This window comes from Trifolium pratense, linkage group LG5 (genome assembly GCF_020283565.1).
Source record: "Trifolium pratense cultivar HEN17-A07 linkage group LG5, ARS_RC_1.1, whole genome shotgun sequence".
NCBI classification, from domain to species: Eukaryota; Viridiplantae; Streptophyta; class Magnoliopsida; order Fabales; family Fabaceae; genus Trifolium; species Trifolium pratense.
In genome coordinates, this window is record NC_060063.1 from 21,477,445 (window position 1) to 21,495,880 (window position 18,436).

Sequence of the window (18,436 nt, forward strand, 5' to 3'; positions counted from 1 at the left end):
AACACCAGCTGCTACTCATCTGAAGCTAACCAAAGATGAGAATGGCATTGATGTTGACCAAAGCCTATACAGGAGCATGATTGGCAGTCTCTTGTATCTTACAGCTAGTAGACCAGACATCACCTTTGCTGTTGGTGTTTGTGCAAGATATCAAGCCAAGCCAAAGATGAGCCATCTTGTGCAAGTCAAGAGGATTCTGAAGTATATAAAGGGCACCAGTGATTATGGGATTCTGTATTCCCAGACCAAGAACTCAACTTTGATAGGGTATTGTGATGCAGATTGGGCTGGAAGTGCTGATGATAGAAAGAGCACTTCAGGAGGATGCTTCTTTTTGGGTGACAACTTGATCTCCTGGTTCAGCAAGAAGCAGAATTGTGTGTCTCTATCCACTGCAGAGGCTGAATACATAGCTGCAGGTAGCAGTTGTTCACAGTTGATGTGGATGAAACAGATGCTGAAAGAATATAATGTCGACCAAGATGTCATGACATTATATTGTGACAACTTGAGTGCAATCAATATATCAAAGAATCCAGTTCAACACTCAAGAACCAAACACATAGACATCAGGCATCATTTCATCAGAGACCTTGTTGAAGAAAATTGTGTGGAACTCAAGCACATTGGTACAAGTGAACAGCTAGCTGACATTTTTACAAAGGCGCTTGATGCTAATCAGTTTGAATTTTTAAGGGGCAAATTGGGAATTTGCCTGCATGAAGAAGCATAGCAGTTACAGCAGTTGAGGCGTGCAAAAGGAAACCGTTTTCTCTCCCATCAATCAATGCACGCTAATTTAGGGAAATCATTACAAACTTCCCTTAAATACATCATCACACGCATTCAATTGTTCTTCTTCCAAATTCTAACCTTTGTCTGCAAACCCTATTCTCTCACTTTGCTCATCAAACTCCATCTATCCAACTTCTCAAACTTCAAAAACCTTCATTCAAACATGTCTGAATCATCACAAACTACAAAGTCTGGCCGTTCTACTCGATCAAAGGCGAAGATCGATTCCTCGAAGATCATCAAGGACGCCGTCCCTGTTACGACTGTTCGTGCTTCCAAACCCAAAGCTCTAACAAATGTCGCTGAGAAGAAAGGAAAAGAAAAATCTGTTGAGAAAAAGGAAGAAATCATCAAAGTAAGTGATGCTATCTCCCCTTTGGGTAATAAATCTAGTAAAGGAAGTTCTAAAAGGAAAAGAAGGGATTACAAATCTAAGTTTTCTCTGTCTATGTCTGATTTGGTGTTTGATTCGAATGTTAACACATCTGAGAAAACATCTGAAACCAACGAAGGAGAATCTCAGAACCCTAAACCTGTGTCTGAAGTTGTTGAAACAATTCCTCCTGCTGGTGACCCTCGCGAAGAAAATTTGGGATCTGACGCTGCAAAGCAAGATCTTAACTCTATGCCTGTTGAAACGGAGATTGAAGACACCCATACAGAAGTTGAGTCTGACATTGCTGATAAATCACCAACTCTTGCTGAAATGGTAACTGAAAAATCAGCCCCTGTGGAAACAGAAGAAGTTGTGATGAAGGATGTTGAGACATCCTTGAGAGAAGATGAAGAAACTGAAACCGCTGAGGAAGAACCTGTGAAGGAAACTGATGCTGCAAAAGATGTTGAGACAACTGTCACAACATCTGAAACCTCAGATGAAGAGACTGAAATTGCTGATGAAGGAGTTTCTGCTGATGAAGAGGAAACTCAATCTGAAGAGAGCAACCAGTCCATCCCAACAGAAGAACCAGAAGTTGAAGCTGACAAATCTGTAGAACCTGAGAAAGAAAAAGAGAAAGATGTTGTTGATGTTGATGATTATGTCACCACCAAGACTGCTGAAAAATCAACTGGTGGTATAACAAAAAGGTTGAGAAGCTGTACAGGGAAGGCTGTGGCCACTGCAAGCAAGACTCCTGCACCAAGAGTGAAAACAAAAGGTGTTGGACCAGTCAAAGGTTGGAGCAAGGTTCTCTCCCCTCCTGCCAAGAAGAAGGAAACTCTGAAGAGAAAGAAGGAGTCATCCAGTGACTCAGATTATGATGCTGCTGAAGATGTTGCTAACATCTCATCTCCCAACCCTAAGAAGGCTACTATAAAGAAGGTTCCTCAAGGTATTGAAGAAGCCCCCTGTGATAACATCTCCTTCCATCGTGCTGCCTTTGCACTGAGATGGGACTACATTTACCAAAGGAGATTGGCTGTTGAAAGGGAACTGACCAAAGATGCTCTCAAATGTCAAGACATCTTTGACTACATCAAGGAAGCTGGTCTGATGAAGACAGTCTGTGACTTCAGTCCCTGCTATGAGCTGCTGGTGAAAGAGTTTCTTGTGAACATCCCTGAAGAATGTGATAACCCACTGAGCAAGGACTACCATAAAGTTTTTGTCAGAGGTAAATGTATCAAATTTTCTCCTGTTGTCATAAATAACTACTTAGGTAGGTCTGTAGAACCTAAGGCTGAATTAGAGGTTGCTAATGATGTTGTGAGTGCTGAGATAACTGGTGGTAAGGTTAAGGTCTGGCCTACAAAGAAGCTGATACCCACGAGTAAATTGAATGTCAAATATGCCATCCTCAATAGGATAGGGTCAACAAATTGGGTGCCAACCAAGCATGCAACCAATGTTGCTACAAACCTGGGTAGATTTATATATGCTGTAGGAACCAAGTTTGATTATGACTATGGAACATTTATTTTTGATCAAACCATTAAGCATATTAGATCAACTGCTGTGAAGATGCCAATAGCATTTCCATCTTTGCTATGTGGAATCATTTTGGCCCAATATCCAGACATTAAGACTGTGACTGACACTCCCAAGAAAAGGGAATCTGGCTTTACTTTTCATCATAAGCTTTTTGGTAATCACAATGTTACTGATCATGTTGGGACATCTGCTGCTGGAGCTGATGTTATGATCAAAAAGGAGATTATTGCTGGCTTAAAGGTTCAATGTCAGGAAATAGATAAACAGCAGGCTGAGCTTGAGGAAAGGAAGAAAGTGTTCTTGCAGATGATTGAAGGATTAGAAGCTGATGAAATACCTGTCAAAGCTAGTGCAAATGTGACTGCTACAGGTGAACAAAATAATGCAGATGAGGATGAAGGTTATGCTACTGCTACAGATGAGGATGAAGCCTCTGACAGTAGTGATGATGAATGATTTTTGTAATCTGTTTAATGTTTTACTATACTTTGTTATTTGGTTTGTGGGTGGTTTGTGCCCTGGATTTTAGCACCTTCTGAGTGCATGGTCTGTACTTTTAATTCTGCACTTTGTATACTTAACTTTCCTGTTTTGGCACATTTTGTGGCTAAAAAGGGGGAGTAGTACTTTGCTTTGTTTGTTTCTGCTACATGTTGTTGTGTCTTTTGTTATGACATGTTTTTAAGTAGCAGTAAGCAAGTATTCAGGGGGAGTAAAAATTTTACCCTGAGATGATGCACAAGCTGATGAAGTCAGGGGGAGTTTGCTACTGAATGGATACTGCCCTGATTGGACGAACATGTGCTAGAAGATGTGCTCCCATATGTCACAACACCTTTGATGACATATGATATATGTTTTGCTCTGATACCACGTTTTATTTTTGCTCGAGGCTAATTGATGATAACTCCGCTGCTGCTGCCTCTGATGCATATATTTTTCACCTATGTGAAATTTTGTTTAAATGATGCTCTAACATTCCTTCTTTTGTGTGACCATGGTGATTTGAAGGATTGCGCTCTGTATATCTCTCAAAGGTAATGGCCTGAAATTGTTTTAGCCAAAAATTGCCAAAGGGGGAGATTGTTGGATATTTGAATTGGCTTAATTTTGCTAAAACAAATATACTAACAAGATGTTGGAAAACATGTTACAACATCATATTTATTCAAGGAAATCTCGCGCATTTATGAGAGCATCTGCTATTTATGGAAATCCACTTAAAGAGCACGCTCAATGGAGATTTGATCTGATCAGGAGCTTTAAGGATAAGATAAGACTTAATGGTACAACGGTATGATCACAATTATCCTATAAAGTCCTTAAACACTTTTGGAAAGTTTCTATACACTCTTGATGAAGATCAAAAGAAAATCAGATCACCTTTTATGAGCTACAAGGAGCGTCCTATCAGTAATGAAGAAAGAGGAGCGTGCTAGATCATTATATATACGAAGACCAAGCTCAAGACTAAGTATCTTATTGAAAAATATCAGTTACACATATTGAGTCTTTGTTGAGTCTTTGTTGAGTCTTTTATTATTTGATTGTAATTCTTGCTTGTGGATTCTATAACACGAGCTAAGAAGTAAGTTTATTAGTTTAAGGTTACTCCTAAGCTTTGAAGTACGGAGTTTACCGTGTGTGATTCACTTGAAGCTTTTAAGCAAAAGTGAAGTGTTGTCTTGGCAAGTTGTCGCCACATCATTCTTAACATTGTATAATCAACACAGGTTGTGTTCTGTGAGTGGAAGTGAGATGGGATCTCATGTCTAGGAGTTCCTAGGCAGAAGTTGCATGAGTAGTGTCGAGGTTATAAGACGTAAACCAGGGGTTTGCTGGAGGTCTTAGTGTAAGGCGTAAATCCTAGGGTTTGCTGGAGGTCTTAGTAACTAGAGCTATTAGTGGATTTCCTTCCTGGATTGGTATCCCCCAGAGTAGGCAGTTGGCTGAACTGGGTTAACAATTACTTGTGTCATTTATTTATTTTCTGTCAGTTTTTTATATGTTATATAAGATGTGCCAACAAAAGAAACAACATTAATCATAAAGTAGTTGTTGGGACATCTTAGGCAACATCATTCTAGTGATACCAGAATTTCACATTTAAACATTAATTATACAACGAAAAGGTGTACAAGAAAACCATTTTAAAAATTATAAACCGTAGACTTTTATTTCATCAAAATGCTAGAATTGAAATAACATGATACTCACAATAATTATTATCTCTTAACTCAATTCTCCTAATAATTTTGTGACTTGATATATTTATGAGTTAAATTTTATCTAAAAATTACCCTGGCTCTGATAAGTCTGTCCAAATTGCCAGTTGTAAGGAGAAACTGAATAAAACTCCAAAGTTTTTCCATCACTTGTAGTAACTTGAAATGACAAAGCTTGTCCTACCAAATTCACTCCAGTATTCCACTTTTGTCCAAAATTGCGCTTCATGGGAATCCATCCAGTCTTAGACCCTTTGACACTAACACGAGAAACATCACCAGCATTGGCAACATTGAACACCAAAACAAACAAGAAATTAGGGTTTCCGTTGATCTCAAACCTAACACCCCCTTGTTTCACACATGAAACATGTCGATATTTAACGGGTATGATACCGCCTTTTTCGTAGGCAATAGAAGTGAACATTTTATAACTTAAGTCAAAGTGTTTTAGTGGTGGGTTACAAGCACCGGGCTGGGCGGAATTTGGAGGACAAAAATTTGTTGCGGTTACTGTGATTGGCTTTGCGCCCTTTATGCACCATTGGGGATCGTTGACACAAAATAACTGAAAACAAGCACCACAAGTAGCTCCATTATTGAATAGAGCTGTGCTTAGTGCTGTGTTTGCAAGTCCATATCCTTGTTTGTACAGATCACCATAACCACAAGCCCCCTCTGCACAAATACAAGAAAGGATTAGCGGCACGATTTGTTACTCATTTATTCTTAATTCATGTATATATAATAAATAATAAGGATTAGTCATCTGAACTTCATCTAACGCATACCATATGATATTAAAATATTGAAATATGATTTTATTTATAATTGCATGTGGGTGAAGAATATTAGACAAACAAAATAATTGAGATTCATTGTTCTTTATTGTTGAGAGAATAAATTACGTATAAACGATTTGTATCATCTAAAATGTTATAAAGTAAAAAATCGAAGTTTAATTTTAGAACTTACGCATGGTTCCAGCTCCTGAAGGACCACCGTAGAAGGTTGCATGAGCATCATACCAATTTAGGTCAATGCCAGCTATGGCCTGTATAAGTAGCAATATGAAAAAGACCAGAGGAATGAAAGAGTGAGACATAGCCATGACTGAGGTACGTAAAAGACACAAAAAAGGGTTGTGGAATATTTGCATGTTAGAGTGGTGAATAAATGATGGTATTTAAAGGAAATGAAAATAAATATAAAAGGATATATTTCAATTCTCAAGACAAATAAAGATATAAAGTGAATTCTCGAGACGACTAAAAATAATAGACAACTCTCAAGACTAATAAAAAGTCAATTGTCCAAAAAATAAAGAAGATAAATTCATTAAAGAATTAACATTTGCATATATATGATAAAATCTTAGAAAATGATTTTCAAAATAATAGATTTTGAAAAAAGCTATTGGAAATAGCTTTTCATTTTGTAGGAAAAAATGATTTTCTTTTTACTAAAATGATTTTTGAAAAAATCTAAAACAAACACAAGTAAAATAAAAAAAATTGATTTTTTTTTTTTTTTGCTAGAAAGTCTGAAACAAACCAGACCTAAAAGAGGGCAAACACCACAATAAAGTCAACTCATTTTTGCTTAAGATTTTATAAAATGACATCATCACCATTTCATCTTATGTCTCATCAACCTCTTAGTTTTCTTGAACCAAATTCCCTTTCTCTTTCTTTTTGTTACATTTTGTTGGTATAAAGACGATATAGAGCTAATTGACTATAAATAAAACATATAACAACAACTTATTTGAAACGATAATCACAAAATTGGTTGTCGTCAACATAATACTAATGATAAAACTAATTTGATTGTAAATTGGGGTGACATGTTCAACATTTAACAACGATCAACTATGAAAAAAGTTTCTTATAAAAAAAAACTATGAAAACAGTTAACAGAAAATGAACATCGTTAATGAGAAAGGGAGGTATTTGTGTATTTGATATGAATTAAAGGGAGATTAGTGTAAGTTTATAAAACTAGAGGGAGTTGTCGATATCATTTAAATAGATTTCAGGGGTTGTGAGTGTAATTTTTCCTTCTTCTATAATATGAAATCTCAAAAAAATGTTTCAAACGGTGCTACTTTCATCCAAGGTCAAACTCGAAACTTTGCAATTGTGTATGCAAGTTTCAGTGGTATTTGTCACTTTGCCTATAGAAAGAAAAATTTAATGGAGCATGTGAAAAATGTTATGTGAGTTTTAGTGATACTTGTCATTTGTTTATGAAATTTGTGACTCAAGCTATTCCAACTTACTATATGAGCACATTTTTGCTACCGTCATCCCTCGGTGAAAAATTGGAGAGGATGATGAATTCTTTTTGGTGGGGTTCAAATAAGGGTGTCCGAAGAGGTATTAATTTTCTAAGTTAGGAAAAATTATCCATGCGAAAAGTGGTATGGACTTATTTGGAGTAAAAGTTTTAACGGGGTTAGGGTGTGTTCCACGTATTATTGTACCATGAAGGAAGTTATAGATAATTCGGAGTTTCGAGTTGAATGAGAGTGGATTCATCTCCGGAACTTGATAAGGAGAAAATGAATCATATTCCACAGTTTTTATACGTGATAGCGATGAAATACGAGAAACAATGAGATAATAAGGTTGATTCATTGAACAACTCTGTCACTGACGCGCAAGCTTTAATAACAGATAAATGCCCCAAATTTTGACAACTATACTCTATTACGTACACTATTAATGAATATATATACCATAAAAAAGTGTATGCGCGCGCATACACTCACATGTATATATATAATAACTAAATTTGTCTTGAATGTTTTAAATAGCTTTTTTAACAAATGAATTGTATATAGAATTTAACAATATGTAATTTTTTATAAGTCTATATACAATTCACTTGTGAAAAATGTCATTTATATAAGTCTAAAAATATTGACCAAAAAAACAAATTAGTATTTTTTTATATATAAATGGCAAAAACAAACTAGAATTCTAAGTGGATTTGGAAATATCATTTAAACATTAATTATACAACGAAAAGGTGTACAAGAAAACCATTTTAAAAATTATAAACCGTAGACTTTTATTTCATCAAAATGCTAGAACTGAAATAACATGATACTCACAATAATTATTATCTCTTAACTCAATTCTCCTAATAATTTTGTGACTTGATATATTTATGAGTTAAATTTTATCTAAAAATTACCCTGGCTCTGATAAGTCTGTCCAAATTGCCAGTTGTAAGGAGAAACTGAATAAAACTCCAAAGTTTTTCCATCACTTGTAGTAACTTGAAATGACAAAGCTTGTCCTACCAAATTCACTCCAGTATTCCACTTTTGTCCAAAATTGCGCTTCATGGGAATCCATCCAGTCTTAGACCCTTTGACACTAACACGAGAAACATCACCAGCATTGGCAACATTGAACACCAAAACAAACAAGAAATTAGGGTTTCCGTTGATCTCAAACCTAACACCCCCTTGTTTCACACATGAAACACGTCGATATTTAACGGGTATGATACCGCCTTTTTCGTAGGCAATAGAAGTGAACATTTTATAACTTAAGTCAAAGTGTTTTAGTGGTGGGTTACAAGCACCGGGCTGGGCGGAATTTGGAGGACAAAAATTTGTTGCGGTTACTGTGATTGGCTTTGCGCCCTTTATGCACCATTGGGGATCGTTGACACAAAATAACTGAAAACAAGCACCACAAGTAGCTCCATTATTGAATAGAGCTGTGCTTAGTGCTGTGTTTGCAAGTCCATATCCTTGTTTGTACAGATCACCATAACCACAAGCCCCCTCTGCACAAATACAAGAAAGGATTAGCGGCACGATTTGTTGCTCATTTATTCTTAATTCATGTATATATAATAAATAATAAGGATTAGTCATCTGAACTTCATCTAACGCATACCATATGATATTAAAAAATTGAAATATGATTTTATTTATAATTGCATGTGGGTGAAGAATATTAGACAAACAAAATAAATGAGATTCATTGTTCTTTATTGTTGAGAGAATAAATTACGTATAAATGATTTGTATCATCTAAAATGTTATAAAGTAAAAAATCGAAGTTTAATTTTAGAACTTACGCATGGTTCCAGCTCCTGAAGGACCACCGTAGAAGGTTGCATGAGCATCATACCAATTTAGGTCAATGCCAGCTATGGCCTGTATAAGTAGCAATATGAAAAAGACCAGAGGAATGAAAGAGTGAGACATAGCCATGACTGAGGTACGTCAAAGACACAAAAAAGGGTTGTGGAATATTTGCATGTTAGAGTGGTGAATAAATGATGGTATTTAAAGGAAATCAAAATAAATATAAAAGGATATATTTCAATTCTCAATACAAATAAAGAAATAAAGTCAATTCTCGAGACGACTAAAAATAATAGTCAACTCTCAAGACTAATAAAAAGTCAATTGTCCAAAAAATAAAGAAGATAAATTCATTAAAGAATTAACATTTGCATATATAGGATAAATTCTCAGAAAATGATTTTCAAAAATATAGATTTTGAAAAAAGCTATTGGAAATAGCTTTTCATTTTGTAGGAAAAAATGATTTTCTTTTTACTAAAATGATTTTTGAAAAAATCTAAAACAAACACAAGTAAAATAAAAAAAAATTGATTTTTTTTTTTTGCTAGAAAGTCTGAAACAAACCAGGCCTAAAAGAGGGCAAACACCACAATAAAGTAAACTCATTTTTGCTTAAGATTCTATAAAATGACTTCATCACCATTTCATCTTATGTCCCATCAACCTCTTAGTTTTCTCGAACCAAATTCCCTTTCTCTTTCTTTTTGTTACATTTTGTTGGTATAAAGACGATATAGAGCTAATTGACTATAAATAAAACATATAACAACAACTTATTTGAAACGATAATCACATAATTGGCTGTCGTCAACATAATACTAATGATAAAACTAATTTGATTGTAAATTGGGGTGACATGTTCAACATTTAACAACGATCAACTATGAAAAAAGTTTCTTATAAAAAAAAAACTATGAAAACAGTTAACAGAAAATGAACATCGTTAATGAGAAAGGGAGGTATTTGTGTATTTGATATGAATTAAAGGGAGATTAGTGTAAGTTTATAAAACTAGAGGGAGTTGTCGATATCATTTAAATAGATTTCAGGGGTTGTGAGTGTAATTTTTCCTTCTTCTATAATATGAAATCTCAAAAAAATGTTTCAAACGGTGCTACTTTCATCCAAGGTCAAACTCGAAACTTTGCAATTGTGTATGCAAGTTTCAGTGGTATTTGTCACTTTGCCTATAGAAAGAAAAATTTAATGGAGCATGTGAAAAATGTTATGTGAGTTTTAGTGATACTTGTCATTTGTTTGTGAAATTTGTGACTCAAGCTATTCCAACTTACTATATGAGCACATTTTTGCTACCGTCATCCCTCGGTGAAAAATTGGAGAGGATGATGAATTCTTTTTTGTGGGGTTCAAATAAGGGTGTCCGGAGAGGTATTAATTTTCTAAGTTAGGAAAAATTATCCATGCGAAAAGTGGTATGGGCTTATTTGGAGCAAAAGTTTTAACGGGGTTAGGGTTTGTTCCACGTATTATTGTACCATGAAGGAAGTTATAGATAATTCGGAGTTTCGAGTTGAATGAGAGTGGATTCATCTCCGGAACTTGATAAGGAGAAAATGAATCATATTCCACAGTTTTTATACGTGATAGCGATGAAATACGAGAAACAATGAGATAATAAGGTTGATTCATTGAACAACTCTGTCACTGACGTTCAAGCTTTAATAACAGATAAATGCCCCAAATATCGACAACTATACTCTATTACGTACTATATTAATGAATATATATACCATAAAAAAGTGTATGCGCGCGCATACACTCACATGTATATATATAATAACTAAATTTGTCTTGAATGTATTAAATAGCTTTTTTAACAAATGAATTGTATATAGAATTTCACAATATGTAAGTTTTTTATAAGTCTATATACAATTCACTTGTGAAAAATGTCATTTATATAAGTCTAAAAATATTGACCAAAAAAACAAATTAGTATTTTTTTATATATAAATGGCAAAAACAAACTAGAATTCTAAGTGGATTTGGAAATATCATTTAAACATAAATTATACAACGAAAAGGTGTACAAGAAAGCCATTTTAAAAATTATAAACCGTAGACTTTTATTTCATCAAAATGCTAGAATTGAAATAACATGATACTCACAATAATTATTATCTCTTAACTCAATTCTCCTAATAATTTTGTGACTTGATATATTTATGAGTTAAATTTTATCTAAAAATTACCCTGGCTCTGATAAGTCTGTCCAAATTGCCAGTTGTAAGGAGAAACTGAATAAAACTCCAAAGTTTTTCCATCACTTGTAGTAACTTGAAATGACAAAGCTTGTCCTACCAAATTCACTCCAGTATTCCACTTTTGTCCAAAATTGCGCTTCATGGGAATCCATCCAGTCTTAGACCCTTTGACACTAACACGAGAAACATCACCAGCATTGGCAACATTGAACACCAAAACAAACAAGAAATTAGGGTTTCCGTTGATCTCAAACCTAACACCCCCTTGTTTTACACATGAAACACGTCGATATTTAACGGGTATGATACCGCCTTTTTCGTAGGCAATAGAAGTGAACATTTTATAACTTAAGTCAAAGTGTTTTAGTGGTGGGTTACAAGCACCGGGCTGGGCGGAATTTGGAGGACAAAAATTTGTTGCGGTTACTGTGATTGGCTTTGCGCCCTTTATGCACCATTGGGGATCGTTGACACAAAATAACTGAAAACAAGCACCACAAGTAGCTCCATTATTGAATAGAGCTGTGCTTAGTGCTGTGTTTGCAAGTCCATATCCTTGTTTGTACAGATCACCATAACCACAAGCCCCCTCTGCACAAATACAAGAAAGGATTAGCGGCACGATTTGTTGCTCATTTATTCTTAATTCATGTATATATAATAAATAATAAGGATTAGTCATCTGAACTTCATCTAACGCATACCATATGATATTAAAATATTGAAATATGATTTTATTTATAATTGCATGTGGGTGAAGAATATTAGACAAACAAAATAATTGAGATTCATTGTTCTTTATTGTTGAGAGAATAAATTACGTATAAACGATTTGTATCATCTAAAATGTTATAAAGTAAAAAATCGAAGTTTAATTTTAGAACTTACGCATGGTTCCAGCTCCTGAAGGACCACCGTAGAAGGTTGCATGAGCATCATACCAATTTAGGTCAATGCCAGCTATGGCCTGTATAAGTAGCAATATGAAAAAGACCAGAGGAATGAAAGAGTGAGACATAGCCATGACTGAGGTACGTCAAAGACACAAAAAAGGGTTGTGGAATATTTGCATGTTAGAGTGGTGAATAAATGATGGTATTTAAAGGAAATCATAATAAATATAAAAGGATATATTTCAATTCTCAAGACAAAAAAAGAAATAAAGTCAATTCTCGAGACGACTAAAAATAATAGTCAACTCTCAAGACTAATAAAAAGTCAATTGTCCAAAAAATAAAGAAGATAAATTCATTAAAGAATTAACATTTGCATATATAGGATAAATTCTCATAAAATGATTTTCAAAATAATAGATTTTGAAAAAAGCTATTGGAAATAGCTTTTCATTTTGTAGGAAAAAATGATTTTCTTTTTACTAAAATGATTTTTGAAAAAATCTAAAACAAAAACAAGTAAAATAAAAAAAAAAATTGATTTTTTTTTTGCTAGAAAGTCTGAAACAAACCAGGCCTAAAAGAGGGCAAACACCACAATAAAGTCAACTCATTCTTGCTTAAGATTCTATAAAATGACTTCATCACCATTTCATCTTATGTCCCATCAACCTCTTAGTTTTCTCGAACCAAATTCCCTTTCTCTTTCTTTTTGTTACATTTTGTTGGTATAAAGACAATATAGAGCTAATTGACTATAAATAAAACATATAACAACAACTTATTTGAAACGATAATCACATAATTGGCTGTCGTCAACATAATACTAATGATAAAACTAATTTGATTGTAAATTGGGGTGACATGTTCAACATTTAACAACGATCAACTATGAAAAAAGTTTCTTATAAAAAAAAAACTATGAAAACAGTTAACAGAAAATGAACATCGTTAATGAGAAAGGGAGGTATTTGTGTATTTGATATGAATTAAAGGGAGATTAGTGTAAGTTTATAAAACTAGAGGGAGTTGTCGATATCATTTAAATAGATTTCAGGGGTTGTGAGTGTAATTTTTCCTTCTTCTATAATATGAAATCTCAAAAAAATGTTTCAAACGGTGCTACTTTCATCCAAGGTCAAACTCGAAACTTTGCAATTGTGTATGCAAGTTTCAGTGGTATTTGTCACTTTGCCTATAGAAAGAAAAATTTAATGGAGCATGTGAAAAATGTTATGTGAGTTTTAGTGATACTTGTCATTTGTTTGTGAAATTTGTGACTCAAGCTATTCCAACTTACTATATGAGCACATTTTTGCTACCGTCATCCCTCGGTGAAAAATTGGAGAGGATGATGAATTCTTTTTGGTGGGGTTCAAATAAGGGTGTCCGGAGAGGTATTAATTTTCTAAGTTAGGAAAAATTATCCATGCGAAAAGTGGTATGGGCTTATTTGGAGCAAAAGTTTTAACGGGGTTAGGGTTTGTTCCACGTATTATTGTACCATGAAGGAAGTTATAGATAATTCGGAGTTTCGAGTTGAATGAGAGTGGATTCATCTCCGGAACTTGATAAGGAGAAAATGAATCATATTCCACAGTTTTTATACGTGATAGCGATGAAATACGAGAAACAATGAGATAATAAGGTTGATTCATTGAACAACTATGTCACTGACGCGCAAGCTTTAATAACAGATAAATGCCCCAAATATCGACAACTATACTCTATTACGTACAATATTAATGAATATATATACCATAAAAAAGTGTATGCGCGCGCATACACTCACATGTATATATACAATAACTAAATTTGTCTTGAATGTATTAAATAGCTTTTTTAACAAATGAATTGTATATAGAATTTCACAATATGTAAGTTTTTTATAAGTCTATATACAATTCACTTGTGAAAAATGTCATTTATATAAGTCTAAAAATATTGACCAAAAAAACAAATTAGTATTTTTTTTATATATAAATGGCAAAAACAAACTAGAATTCTAAGTGGATTTGGAAATATCATTTAAACATTAATTATACAACGAAAAGGTGTACAAGAAAACCATTTTAAAAATTATAAACCGTAGACTTTTATTTCATCAAAATGCTAGAATTGAAATAACATGATACTCACAATAATTATTATCTCTTAACTCAATTCTCCTAATAATTTTGTGACTTGATATATTTATGAGTTAAATTTTATCTAAAAATTACCCTGGCTCTGATAAGTCTGTCCAAATTGCCAGTTGTAAGGAGAAACTGAATAAAACTCCAAAGTTTTTCCATCACTTGTAGTAACTTGAAATGACAAAGCTTGTCCTACCAAATTCACTCCAGTATTCCACTTTTGTCCAAAATTGCGCTTCATGGGAATCCATCCAGTCTTAGACCCTTTGACACTAACACGAGAAACATCACCAGCATTGGCAACATTGAACACCAAAACAAACAAGAAATTAGGGTTTCCGTTGATCTCAAACCTAACACCCCCTTGTTTCACACATGAAACACGTCGATATTTAACGGGTATGATACCGCCTTTTTTGTAGGCAATAGAAGTGAACATTTTATAACTTAAGTCAAAGTGTTTTAGTGGTGGGTTACAAGCACCGGGCTGGGCGGAATTTGGAGGACAAAAATTTGTTGCGGTTACTGTGATTGGCTTTGCGCCCTTTATGCACCATTGGGGATCGTTGACACAAAATAACTGAAAACAAGCACCACAAGTAGCTCCATTATTGAATAGAGCTGTGCTTAGTGCTGTGTTTGCAAGTCCATATCCTTGTTTGTACAGATCACCATAACCACAAGCCCCCTCTGCACAAATACAAGAAAGGATTAGCGGCACGATTTGTTACTCATTTATTCTTAATTCATGTATATATAATAAATAATAAGGATTAGTCATCTGAACTTCATCTAACGCATACCATATGATATTAAAAAATTGAAATATGATTTTATTTATAATTGCATGTGGGTGAAGAATATTAGACAAACAAAATAATTGAGATTCATTGTTCTTTATTGTTGAGAGAATAAATTACGTATAAACGATTTGTATCATCTAAAATGTTATAAAGTAAAAAATCGAAGTTTAATTTTAGAACTTACGCATGGTTCCAGCTCCAGAAGGATCACCGTAGAAGGTTGCATGAGCATCATACCAATTTAGGTCAATGCCAGTTATGGCCTGTATAAGGAGCAATATGAAAAAGACCAGAGGAATGAAAGAGTGAGACATAGCCATGACTGAGGTATGTAAAAGACACAAAAAAGGGTTGTGGAATATTTGCATGTTAGAGTGGTGAATCAATGGTGGTATTTAAAGGAAATCAAAATAAATATAAAAGGATTTGTTTCAATTCAAAAGACAAATTAAGAAATAAAGTCAATTCTCGAGACGAGTAAAAATAATAGCCAACTCTATAAAAAGTCAATTGTCCAAAAAAAGAAGATAAATTCGTAAAAGAATTAACATTTGCATATATATGTTAATTCTCAAATTATAAATATATTTTTTTTCAAAAATATATGTCCAAAAATAAATATAAGTCAATTCTAAAATTTAGGCCGTTTAAATAATTTGGGCCCAAAAATCATTAATTAAGATTTGTTGTTATTTTAGAGTATACCGTATGCAAAATTTTAGGCTCTAAAAAATTTGCAACATTATTATATTATTGTTCCGGACTAGGCAACACTCATAAAGGTGGTCGCCCATTTGTATCTCAAGCCCATCAACCTTATCTGTCATCCTTAAGATACCTCACTCAGAACATATAAATGACACCTTTACAAGATCACTATATTCTTATGATGTGTTGTCCATAGTGGATAAATGACCTCTATCAAGAGATATTTATTCCCCATTCCACTCTCATAGTGAGACCCATGAAACAATTATTCCATCATTCTCCTACATATACGCACGTGCACTCATTCTCAACGTACACACGATTCACCCATTTCATACACTCTCATCTTGAGCAGTTATTGACTTGAGCGCTATTGTTAATATTTTTGCATGTACCCTTCCCATCACACTTGAGCTCGCCATCACCATCACCAACTTCATCAAACTGCCTATTCATATCAAGGGTGCCGTCTGTGGGGAAGATTTTCCCCATAAATCTTCACTAATTCACCATCTCTACCCATTTCATCTCGATGCAACAAATTCCAATGGCAAGATCTGAAAACTCTGAACAACACCATATTGTATCCACCATCTCAGGTGGAATCATTCCACGCGAAGAGTCATCAAGCATCATCAAATGCAAGACGCCTGAGTTAGACCCCAAGCCAGGAAGGAGATCATAATCCTAGAGTTTGGAGATCAAGAATTGGTAGATGGAGTCCCCAACAAGGAACTACCCCTCATAATTTTAACCACCACAAACAACCACGATGTATCCCGGATACTAATTGACGAGGGAAGTTTATGTGATGTTATGTACGAGGAGTTATTTTCCAAATTGAAGATGAAGAAAGAGCACATGTTACCATATATTGGAGGACCTTTGGTAGCCTTCGACGAATCCATTACTTAACCTTTGGGAAGGACACTGGCATCTAGAGAACCGGTTGTATTCTAGGCAGGTCGACCCAAGCTTATGTAATTTTTAATTTTGCATTCTAATATAATTTTGTTTCCTGTAAAATATTGGTTTGGATTCTAAAGTTCAAAAATGCAAGTTCAAATTCTATAATCTGAAATCGCAAAAACATGCTTCTATAGCATGGTAGCTATGAAATTTTAGGGCTGTCTGGGAGCCTTGGGGGTGGGGTGGGGGGTGAAATTATATTAAGGCCTATAAATGTTTCGAATGGTGCTACTTTCATTCGAGGTCGAATTCGAAACTTTGCAATTGTGTATGTGAGTTTCATACATGTCACTTTGCCTATAGATAGGAAAAAAATGTAATGTGAGTTTTAGTGATACTTCTCATTTTCTTTGTAGAGAAATTATGTATATACAAAACAAGTTAATTCTGTTAAAACTTAAAAGACAACAACATAAAGTTCATTAGCCATTGGTGGGTCGCTATTTAAATCCCTTTATTCATAGAATCTGTCAGATGAAGTTGTGTATGTATGTGATGTACTTGTTGTTTTTCTGCTTAAACAAAACTGGGTATAGCTTATAGTTCAGCGGTATATCACAACACTTACACCATATTGTAACTGCAATAAGGCCAGGTTTTTGACTTTTAGCAATCATAATTTAAGATTCTACCACTTGAGTAGATGATGCAAAGAAAAAAGTGAATGATTATGTTGTCCTAACTGGAAGGACACCTAGATAAGGACATATTTTATGGACACATTGTAAATTTAGATCAAGTTCAAAGAACATGGCATTTAAATGATTATTGCTATTATTTTTAATTCCATATTATACGAGGGATATCAGTTCAACCGCTAATTAGTAAATAGTTCAGTTAAATGATTTCTGCTTGTATACGACACATTTATTTTGTAACTCCTTTTTTATTGGTCTATGTTCATCTTGTGTAGAGATTTAATTTTTTATTAATAATATATTTGTCGTTCAAAAAAAAAATAGTCAATGAAAAGTTAGAGCTTTATTCTGCATGAACAAACTTAATATAGAAAATGACATTAGGAGAATTCGAATATGAGATATTGAAAGTAACACATTTCAAAAATTTAAGCTTTCACCATCACACAAATCCATGTAGGTTAATTATACATACAAATTCGTCAAAACAATATAGCTTATATATATTTTCAAAACAAGACTAATCAACAACAATGTAATTTAGAATTGCAGAGATAGTTGGTGATAAATAACAATTATGATAATGTTTCGTAAAGGTAATTTGGTTGATAACAATTAAAGACATTATTAAAGGAGTTAGAGTTCGAATATCAGATTTTTCACTTCTTCATATTTATAGTATGTAAATCTAGTTACTATAGAATTAGAAAAAAAAATAAAAAAAATTGAGAGCATAATTACCCTTATTATCATTTAGCTGATGACAACATCTTTATTAGGCTTAATAGAATAATCTAACCCATATTGTAACCAAAAAAAAAAAGAATAATCTAACCCATATGGATTAAGACCTTTCTTGCATTATTCTCAAAATTTCCCTAAAAAAACTCAAATGAGAAATTTATATAACATAATTTATATAGAGAACGAACCTAATAATGAGAAATTTGTTTGACAGTTAGTAGTAGTTAAATCAGATTGAAATGATCATTAATATG

At 33.7% G+C, this 18,436-nt stretch overlaps 4 protein-coding genes across 4 annotated transcripts; all 4 read right to left on the reverse strand.

The window, feature by feature from the left end:
* Positions 1-5,017: 5,017 nt before the first annotated feature.
* Positions 5,018-6,064, reverse strand: LOC123886236 (expansin-A23-like). The gene is made up of 2 exons (XM_045935569.1): positions 5,929-6,064; positions 5,018-5,631 (listed from the first exon to the last, which is right to left on the reverse strand). Exons 1-2 carry the CDS (start codon positions 6,062-6,064, stop codon positions 5,018-5,020), a joined length of 750 nt encoding a protein of 249 aa, XP_045791525.1.
* A 2,039-nt stretch (positions 6,065-8,103) lies between these two features.
* Positions 8,104-9,202, reverse strand: LOC123885533 (expansin-A23-like). Its single transcript, XM_045934814.1, has 2 exons — positions 9,055-9,202; positions 8,104-8,757 (listed from the first exon to the last, which is right to left on the reverse strand). The coding sequence occupies exons 1-2, from the start codon at positions 9,188-9,190 to the stop codon at positions 8,144-8,146; spliced, it is 750 nt and encodes a 249-aa protein (XP_045790770.1). The 5' UTR covers positions 9,191-9,202; the 3' UTR covers positions 8,104-8,143.
* Positions 9,203-11,176: 1,974 nt separating this feature from the next.
* On the reverse strand, positions 11,177-12,328 carry LOC123885585 (expansin-A23-like). The gene is made up of 2 exons (XM_045934870.1): positions 12,181-12,328; positions 11,177-11,883 (listed from the first exon to the last, which is right to left on the reverse strand). The coding sequence occupies exons 1-2, from the start codon at positions 12,314-12,316 to the stop codon at positions 11,270-11,272; spliced, it is 750 nt and encodes a 249-aa protein (XP_045790826.1). The 5' UTR covers positions 12,317-12,328; the 3' UTR covers positions 11,177-11,269.
* Positions 12,329-14,303: 1,975 nt separating this feature from the next.
* On the reverse strand, positions 14,304-16,739 carry LOC123886237 (expansin-A23-like). Its single transcript, XM_045935571.1, has 4 exons — positions 16,700-16,739; positions 16,342-16,481; positions 15,308-15,386; positions 14,304-15,010 (listed from the first exon to the last, which is right to left on the reverse strand). The coding sequence occupies exons 1-4, from the start codon at positions 16,737-16,739 to the stop codon at positions 14,397-14,399; spliced, it is 873 nt and encodes a 290-aa protein (XP_045791527.1). The 3' UTR covers positions 14,304-14,396.
* Positions 16,740-18,436: the final 1,697 nt, after the last annotated feature.